Genomic DNA, 9,911 nt, shown 5'->3' on the forward strand with positions numbered 1-9,911 from the left:
TAAAAGAGCGAGCTGGTACACTTAGTATTTAATGTAAGATGGCAACCATTAGAGGGGACCTTTCACCGGGGCCATTCGGGGCCAGGCCCCCCGTAAATTATTGTAACTAATTAGTCAATATACTTAAATAACCTATATTTACTCATAAAATATTGGGGTACGACAAAGATTAGTTTTGAGCAAGAGGTAACCTTTTTAAATACCGGCTCCTCTAATATTTTCGGCCAAAATCCGCCACTAGCAACCATGTATATACAGTAGATGAATGGGAACACAAAAAACCATACAGTAGAATAGTAGATGAATGGGAACACAAAAAAAACATATCAAATCATTGCATTATCAATCGTGTCAAATATGACCCATGACTTCATGCTGTTACATGGTAATTTACTAATTTAGTGGCCAAGTTGTGTTTATGTCTTAATAGTAGAGTATATAGTACTAAATGTAAATAATCTCTTTAATTTAATTTACATAATTATTAATCGTACAAACTTCTACTTAGTCGATGCTATAATCCATCAATTTATGCTATTATTGTGTATTTTAGTGACCAAGTTGTCTAGATGTCTATGAAATTCACGGTAAATGTTTTTCTTTAAAATATATTACGTAATAATCACAGTATTACAATTGTACAAATACAGTATAGTTACGTATATGATGTGTTCCATAAACTACGTTCTAGCACATTAAAAGATACCTTGCTATTTGGTTGCAAGATCGATGAAAACAAATATACGGAGTAAGTAATTACAGCGCTTATAGGTAAATGAGAACACAATTCTTAAAAAAAAAAAAAAAAAAAAAAAAAAGAAAGAAAGAAAGAAAAGAAAAAGAAAAAGAAAAAGGTAAATGAGAACACAATTAAGATTATTTAACTAGACTTGGGCTTTTAGTCTTTATTATGGGGCTTATGTGGAGCTGAGTGGTGCGATGTACTCAATGCAAGTATTAACTATTCCCCCCCCCCCTATAAATAGGGGATAACAAGCCTAGCTTATTGCATCAAAGGTTTTTTTTTTTTTACTTAATTATAAAGAAATATTAGAAAAAAGAACCAAGCAAGGGAGGAGTGAGAGATATAGTGTGATCAAGTTTTGGTGATAGATGGCAATTGAAGTAAAGCAAGTTCTTTGTATGAAGGAGGGGACTGATGAAACCAGTTACGTAAAAACGTCCTACATTCAGGTAGATTTTATAGACGATGTCAATAAAAATGACTTAAAATAGGTTTTATAACTCTTGATATTCTTTTGTTTTTGTTTCACCCTTTTATTCATTTTATTTTATGTATGTACAATTCTATAATATGTGAATTGAACAAAAGAGAATGGAAGAACTATACTCTTCGTATGTCTTCATAAACTATGTACAAAGACGACTTTCATTATTAATTTATCGGATGTATTAATAATTATATGAATGATGAAGGGAGTATGAATTTAAATTTAGACTTAATTAATAATTAAGAGAGGTGGCACATGGTTACATGACAATTCAAATTACTATGTAACACCTAAAATAGAAGCACTCAACTTAGTGATTTCAATTGAATGTCAACGTACATGCATGCACAATTAGATCACGTTTTTTTTTTTTGAGGGAAACAATTAGATCACGTTTAATCAATAAGATATCATCCGATCCGATTCATTAATAGTATTGATTAGTAATATTTTTGGAATATGATATCCTTTATGAGTACTCCTTAGAAAAATTGATTTAAATTAAGTATTGTGCTCAATCAGATGATTAGATGATAAAAAAATTTAAATTAAAATTTAGAATTTATTCTACACCATTAAACACGAATAATGCTTGATTGATATAGACATATAATAGCTCACATCTAAATTCTACAAGCAAATTAATTCCAATTTTCATGCAACAGAAGCAGGTGCTATTATTGACAAAATCCATAAAAGAAAAAGCCATAAAGGAGTTCTATTCCAAGGAACGACCAACAACCTTATGCATAGCTGATTTGGGGTGTTCCTCCGCCGAGCTCAACACCTTGGGAGTGGTCGCTGAGCTTATAGAAACAATCGAAAATGCTCGTCAAGATTTGGGGAATGGGAGCCAAGAGTATCAAGTTTACTTGAATGATCTTCCAGGCAATGATTTCAACACAATCTTTAGGTCAATAGCAAGCTTTGAGGATAGCCTGAAGAAGCAAATTGGTAGTAATAATTTTGGGCATTGTTTTGTGAATGGTGTTCCTGGTTCTTTCTATGGAAGGCTATTCCCTACCAATCACTTGCATTTTGTTCATTCTTCTTATAGCCTCATGTGGCTTTCTCAGGTGATTTTTCAATCTTTACATATTTTCAAAATGATTTTAATTTTTTAGTTTGTCTTTATTTGTACACGTAAAAAGTAATAAAGATATAACTGTCATTTCATCTTCAAAATACTTGGTTATAAACTCATGAAAAAGCTCCTACAAACCGTTTGTTGACAACCAACTTATTTGGTGGAATAGACTCTTTGAATTAGCTCACTAGCTAGGCCACCAAACAATCCAATTAGCTTATTATGTTGCTCAATTTACTTTGAACTAACTAGTTTGTCCTAATAAGTTGAATTATTAGTCACAGTAAATCTGTAATCCATAAAGGCTTGTCTAACATGTGCCATGTGCACATATTAATTTAAAGAAAAAAATCCTATGAAAAAAGGATGAAATAAGAGAATGGTGAATCCCAAAGGAAAAATATTAAAACCATTTAGTTAATGATTAATTAAAAACTGTGAAAATTTCCTCATTATACGTAGTATTTGTTAATACAATTATGTGGATTATTCTATCTTGTCATATGCTCATGGACACACATTAGAAAATCCTTTTTCTGTATTATGAATCATTTGAATACATAGACATCTCCCGTTTATGGAATCTTTTTCAAAGATATCTCTACTTTGAAAGGGCGACATCATTTAAGGTATGTGGAGATGTACATGTCAATCAAACTATTGCAATTTTAATGATCCTGATGAATTATATAATTGACGTGTCCACAAAAGTAAATCACCTTGATGCTTTAATTTGAATGGTAAAAATAATTTAGCAAGTTCATGAATGGATGAGAATAATGGCTTTTGAATGGGTGCAACAGGTACCAATAGGAATTGAAGACAACAAGGAAAATATCTACATAGCAAGTACAAGCCCTCCAAATGTGACAGAAGCTTATTATGACCAATTTGAAAAGGACTTTACGATGTTTCTAAGTTGTCGGTCAAAAGAAGTAGTACCCGGAGGAATTATGGTCCTTACGATATTAGGAAGGACATCAACTGAAAAATATAGTAAGGAATCCAGTTACGAATGGGATCTTCTCGCTACTGTCCTCAACGATATGGTTCTTGAGGTAATATCCCGAAAATGTGACAACTAAACTTAAATAGATAGATTTTTTTATTTTAATTTGTTGACAAAAAAAGGTCTTGATTGACTAATATTGTACCTGGTATAATTTTATTATGAATTGGATTTACGTAGGGTTTCATAGAGGAAGAGAAGCTACATACATTCAATATACCTCAATACACTCCATCAGCAGAAGAAATAAGATTTATAATGGAGAAAGAAGGATCTTTTATACTTAGCCAAGTTGATGTTTCCGAAATAAGTTGGGAAGCAAACGAACATTACTATAAGAATGATTTACCTAAGACGGCGTTTACTCACTATGACTTTGTTAAATGCATGAGATCCGTGGCCGAGCCCTTACTCGTAAATCATTTTGGAGAATCCATAATTGAAGAGTTGTTTAAGAGATACCTGGAAACTGTCCAAGTCGCGATGACCAAAGAGAAGAATGTGTTCATCAATGTCACGGTGTCCTTGACACGAAAGGGTTAATCAATCCATGGAGAAAAAACTATCAATTTAAAACTACGATTCCTTCGTTTTGGTCCACGTTTTCATTTTTGTGGTCGTGTTTGTGTTTGTGTTCGTTAGAAATCTTGTTGGTGTTGTTAAAAGCTTGCATTGCTCCATATTTGTAATCTTCATTGTTTTCGTGGTTGGTCAATTAGTGTACATGTTGGGGTTGCAAAATGCTACTCCATACATACTATTGTTTGAGCTATGGTAGGAGTCTGAACTATAAATAAATGATGTCAAATACTACCTTTGTTATATATTATGTACAACTTTAGGGTATTATTTGTGAGATATAAAAATTCAAAAGTTGCACCGGTAGTATTATATATATATATGTATGAAAAATAAATCTAACTACGAAAACATTCTCCCCTTCAACGATAAAAAGCTTGGAGCTGATAGCTAGGCCGCTTGTAATATGTTAAGGGTCTGTTCATATTTACTGAACTGATTGGAGCTGAACTGAACTGAATTGATTGGAGCTGAACTGAACTGAACTGAATTGATTGGAGTTGAACTGAACTGAACTGTACTAAGCTGAAATGAATATTTTATGAGAGAGGGAAATTAAGAGCTGAACTGAACTGAACTGATTGGAGCTGAACTGAACTGAACTGATTGGAGCTGAACTGAACTGAACAGAAAATAAGTAAATATGAACAGGCCCTAAATCTAATTACTACCCCCGTTTCATATTATATGCACTAATCGAATTTTTATATCTCACAAAAAATACTCAATTGTTACATATAATATGAAATTGGAGGTAGTATTTCAATTTATGTCGCCTTGTGTATGTGTTATGTGTACTATGTTGATCTCTTCATGGCTAGATAAACTCTACGCTATTATTGTACCTATTTCCTAGCCTAATGGTTGCAACACATTTTGTTTTTCAGAATTCATATTTTATCATTACATTGAATTTTTATAGGATAAAAATAATTAAAAAATAAATTATAAACTGGATTACTAATAAAATTTGTACATGGAAAACATTAAAACTAAAGTGCTGCAATCTAATATATACATGTATAGTTTGTATACTATAAAATGGACAACTAATAAATTGAATAACAGCATTTCAGTAAACCATGCAACATTAATAAATCCTATAACACGTAGATATAGAAAGGATATGTTGATAAATTTATTTGTTTGTATTTTGCACTAAGGGCCTCTTCATATTTACTGAATTGAACTAAGCTGAAATGAATATTTTATGAAAGAGGGAAATAAAGAGCTGAACTGAACTGAACTGATTGGAGCTGAACTGAACTGATTGGAGCTGAACTGAATTGAACTGAAAATAAGTAAATATGAACAAGCCCTAATCGTCTCTTGATTATCTTTTATCATAAGTATAATTCATAAAAATGTAGCAAAGATAATATATACGAGTATTATTTATATATATGTGGTAAAATTTATAAAAACATTATCCTAGCTACTAGCAATTTTTTTTTGTAAAATATAATTTAACTAACATAAGAATTTGATTTATATTAGGAAACTAATTACAAGAATTTGATGCTAATATAAATCCTCAAACCTCATCTCTGCTCAGTCTCTAAAACAATTTTTGACCAACCGTTTAGTATAAAAGCCTTATGCAGACGCTTGCTTGATTCCTCATTGTCAGGTATTATACTATTTCCATTGATTTACTTCAAGGCATCGTTAACTTCACCTTAATTTTGCTGAATTGAAATTATTTTTTCTAAATTGAAATTATTATTATTGAAGTGAGATTATTTTTACTAAATTTCTATTATATTTCTATAATTATTATAAATTCTTTAAGATATACATATACTTCCACTGTTCCAATATAATAATTTCTAATTCGTCAAAAAAAATATATATAATAATTTCTATAAGATATACTTCCACTGATCCAATATTATTATAACTATTTGTCAAAAAAAAAAATATTATTATAACTAACAACTAGACTTTTGTGCTATTCATAATTTTTGTTTGACCATATCATATGATTTATGTGTTAAAGGATCTTATTAGCTTCAATTCGTCTCATAAAATACTTTCACAATATCATTTATTTTTTTTTTTTTTTTTACTCTTTTACAATTATAAATATTTAACATATAAAATGTGTTTTGAGACCAAAATTTCATCCTTGTTGCAATATTATTGGAACGGGGGAAGTATAATATTGAAACTTTATTGATAGTATAACTCCAACAAAATTTTAATTCTTAACTAATTCATCTCAAATTTCTCAAATTTACATAACAAAATTTATGCAAAATTGGATTGCTTAATTTTTAACTAAAGATCATATTATATAATTATCAAATGAAAAAAGATAAAAACAAATTAGGATTAATCTATCATTAGGATAAACAGAGTATATATGTAAAGTATCCTAAATTCCTAACCCTACTAGCTTGTTAGGCGTGTGATCAATACTGAGGAATGAGGAGTCTTTCTAGTAATGCATAGTAAAGCTTATCACTTGGCATAATTAATAATTTAATTTATAAATACAATATGTTTGGGTCCAATTTAGTCCAATTGGGCCTGGTCACTGAATGATCCAATTAAAAGCCCAAGGTTAAGGTTCAACTCTCCAAATGTGCTAAAGTCAAAAATCAACATCCTCAAAGCCATGTCAAGGTCAGTCAACGGCCCAATCAGCTTGGCCCAGCCCAACTGACTTCCGGGCCCAATCCGCCTCCTTCATTAGCCAAGGTATAAAAGCCAACAATTTGGTCAATTCTTGGTAAGACAATAAAGCCTCAAGCAACTAAACTCTTGCACAGCTTTCTCTCTCTAATATACTGACTTAAGCATCGGAGGGGCCTTCCTCGGCGTCCCCCCCGAGGCTAGTTTACGTGTATTTGTTGTGCAGGAAACCCTCGGCTCCTGCGTCGTTCGGACCGAGACCAAGTTCCCTCAAGATAAAAGGATCTTCCGAGATTCGATTGTTTTCATCCGAAACAATTTGGCGCCGTCTGTGGGGAACGCTACTAAATTTCGCGTCAGTCATCAAACACTCCGGCAGTCGCCATGACTAAGAGTGGAAAGAGTTCCAAGAAGGCTAAGAAGGGAGGAGGCCGGATTACGGTGAGGGAACGCCAGCCGGTTTATCCCTCCCCGGAGCAAGCCTCTTCCGAATCGGAGGCCCCCATTTCTCCGGAAAGGGAAGCCTCAAGAGGTCCTAGCCTCCAGGAGGAGAACACCTCGCACCACACTCGGCAGCCGGGGCCATCCCCGAGACCGAGTGGCTCAGGTGCGAGGAACTCCCCGCCGCGCCATAGCGTGCAATCCAGGTCACATCCGCGGGAGACTCCTCCCTCCGGACCCTCCACCGAGGAAGTGGCCAGAGCAGTGGCCATCTGCATGGAGTTCCTTAAAGCTCAAGGGGCTCCAATCCAGATGCCTGATGATCACCAGCCGAGAAACCTGAAAAGGAGGATCGGTCAGGATGATGGTGGACAAGTTCCACCACATAGAGAGCTCGGCCAGAGGTGGCGAGGGGACACCCGAAACTCCAGTAAGGAGAGGAGGAGGAACCCTCAACCCTCTGACCACTCTGAAGCTCAGAATTCCATGGGGCCCTCCAAGGACCCGGAATTCGCCCGCCAAAGCGTTCACGAACGCTTGGGTTCGAGGGAGGTGAGTGTGCATAGCCGCCTCACCTTCCCAGAGGATACCGGACCCCACCCAACCTTGTCTCAGCCGGGGACGAAAACCACTTCCACCTCTGAGAGAGGAGGGAGCGAGGTCCCTGAGGCCGGGTACAAGGGGAAGGCGGTCATGGTTCCATCGAACTCGCCCTTCCAGAAGTGGATTCTGGAAGAGCATGTGCCAACGGTCAAAATCCCGGCACATATTACTTACGATGGTACCTCAGATCCTAAGGATCACATTGCCTCTTACGAGGGGCACATGTATCTGAACCCGAGGTCTGAGGCTACCTGGTGTAAATACTTTCCTACGACCCTCAAAGGTGTTGCCCAATCCTGGATCACCAAAGGGCTCAAGGAAGGCTCCATAACCGGTTGGAATGACCTCTCCAACAAGTTCAAGAGCAAATTCTCTACGGCCAACCGCCGAGAGAAGACCACTGCAGAGCTAATGAGTCTGCAGCAGGCGGAGGACGAGAGCCTCCGCGACTATCTGACTCGCTTCAGCAACGAGTCATCCGGAATCACAAGCCTGGATCAAGGCCTGGCCGTGTTCGCGCTACGGAACGGCCTCCAAGCTGGAAAGTTCCTGGACTTCATGGTCATGCATCCCCCGCAGACCCTGGAGGAAGCCTTGGAAGCATCGGATAGGTTCATCCGAGCCGAGGAGTGGAACAGATCCAGGTCTCAGTCTCGTCCGAGAATTGAGAAGCCGAAAGGGCAGCAGCCCGAAGTCTCGGCGCAGAGGAAAGGGAAGGCTAAGGCCTCAGAACCGTCCTCTGCTGCCGAGCCGAAGAAGGAAAGACACTTTCCCTACACGGGAAGGTACGATTCATACACTCCACTCTCCCTTCCCCGTGCTAAGATTTTCAGCACGACGAAGGACGAGGGGAGATTCAAAAAACCTCGTCCGTTGCCTCCCTGGCATCAGACGAGGGGAAAGGACCAGTGGTGCGAGTTCCATGACTCACCCGGACATCGCACCGAGGACTGCGTCCAGCTGAAGGACCAGATTGAGGATCTGGTCCGCAAGGGGTACCTGAGCCAATACCTCGCGGACAGGCGCGAGGAGAAAAAAGCTGAAAAAGATTCTCGGCAGGACCTCAACTTCGCTCGGAAGAAGGATAAGGGACCTCAGGGCAAGGAGTCCCTCGACATCCTAGTTATTTCCGGGGGAATCTCGCGAGGCACAGCCAAACGCCAACTGAGGGGTCTAACCCATCAGATTCATCAGGCTGAGCTTCGGCAGTCCCAGTCACCGGCGCCGAACATCCTGTTCACAGCCGAAGACTGTGAGGGGGTGGTATACCCCCACGATGACCCACTAGTAATCATTCTGGGCATCGCCAACCGCAACGTCTGGCGGACCCTCGTCGACGGCGGTAGCGGGGCGAACATCCTCTTCCGAGGAGCGTTCGACCAGCTGAGGATGGGAGCCGAGCACCTGGCCCCCGCACCCTACCCGGTGTCTGGATTCAACGGCTCTTCCTCGTATCCTGACGGGAAGATTACACTTCCTGTCACCATCGGCGAAGGCCGAGCAGCTAGGAATATCATGGCCGAATTTTTGGTCGTAGATGCTCCATCTGCATACAACGTGATCATGGGGAGACCCCTCATTCACGGCATTCAGGGAGTCGTCTCCACGTATCATCAAATCATGATATACGTTTCAGACGAGGGACGCTCCGAGAAAATAAAGGGCAGTCAAAAAGAAGCCCGCCGATGCAATCACCTCAAGCCATCCACGTCTCGCCGAGGCGACCGTGGCGATGGGGAGGAAAAGCACCGGGACCGAAACGCCAAAAAGCCGAGAGGCTCAGACGTTTCGGCTAATGAAGCCCCAGACAACGAGAAATCTGATGGGGGCCAAAAGGCTGACTCCGCCTCAGAGCCGAACGACTCTGATGGCCAGCCGCGGTCAGGAAAGTCTGCTAATATTGATAGCAGGCCGGAATTCGAGGAATCCAACTCTAAGAGCATGGAGACGGATGACCTGACCGAGTCAATAGAACTGACCGTAGGAGATCCGAACAGATGTGTTAGCATCGGGTCGTCACTGGAGCCAAACACCCGTGCGGCACTCGTCCAACTCCTACGGGCCAGTGGAGACGTGTTCGCCTTCTCAGCCGCAGAAATGCCCGGGATTGATCCGGACTTCGTCTCCCATAGGCTTAATGTCGACCCCTCCAGTCGACCCATTAAGCAGAAAAAGCGGAACTACTCCGCCGAAAAGAACCAGAACATCGCAGCTGAGGTCGATAAGCTCCTAGATGCTGGGTTCATTGAACCCTGTCAGTATCCGGAGTGGCTGGCCAATGTTGTAATGGTTCAGAAGGCAAATGGTAACTGGAGGATGTGCG

The 9,911-nt window shown here is 39.2% G+C and overlaps 1 protein-coding gene across 1 annotated transcript; it reads left to right on the plus strand.

The window, feature by feature from the left end:
- The first annotated feature begins 643 nt into the window (after positions 1 to 643).
- LOC110700436 (salicylate carboxymethyltransferase-like) lies at positions 644 to 4,211 on the plus strand. The gene is made up of 4 exons (XM_021877975.1): positions 644 to 1,194; positions 1,898 to 2,308; positions 3,123 to 3,377; positions 3,509 to 4,211. Exons 1-4 carry the CDS (start codon positions 1,114 to 1,116, stop codon positions 3,869 to 3,871), a joined length of 1,110 nt encoding a protein of 369 aa, XP_021733667.1. The 5' UTR covers positions 644 to 1,113; the 3' UTR covers positions 3,872 to 4,211.
- The last annotated feature ends 5,700 nt before the right edge of the window (positions 4,212 to 9,911 follow it).

Source organism: Chenopodium quinoa, unplaced genomic scaffold (assembly GCF_001683475.1).
Source record: "Chenopodium quinoa cultivar QQ74 unplaced genomic scaffold, ASM168347v1, whole genome shotgun sequence".
Classification (NCBI taxonomy): domain Eukaryota; kingdom Viridiplantae; phylum Streptophyta; class Magnoliopsida; order Caryophyllales; family Amaranthaceae; genus Chenopodium; species Chenopodium quinoa.

Coding starts and splice junctions, on each gene's coding strand:
- LOC110700436 (XM_021877975.1), top strand. CDS start 1,114: ATGGCAATTGAAGTAAAGCAAGTTCTTTGTATGAAGGAGGGGACTGAT. Junction 1,195..1,897: donor TAAAAACGTCCTACATTCAG/GTAGATTTTATA, acceptor TTCATGCAACAG/AAGCAGGTGCTATTATTGAC. Junction 2,309..3,122: donor GCCTCATGTGGCTTTCTCAG/GTGATTTTTCAA, acceptor TGGGTGCAACAG/GTACCAATAGGAATTGAAGA.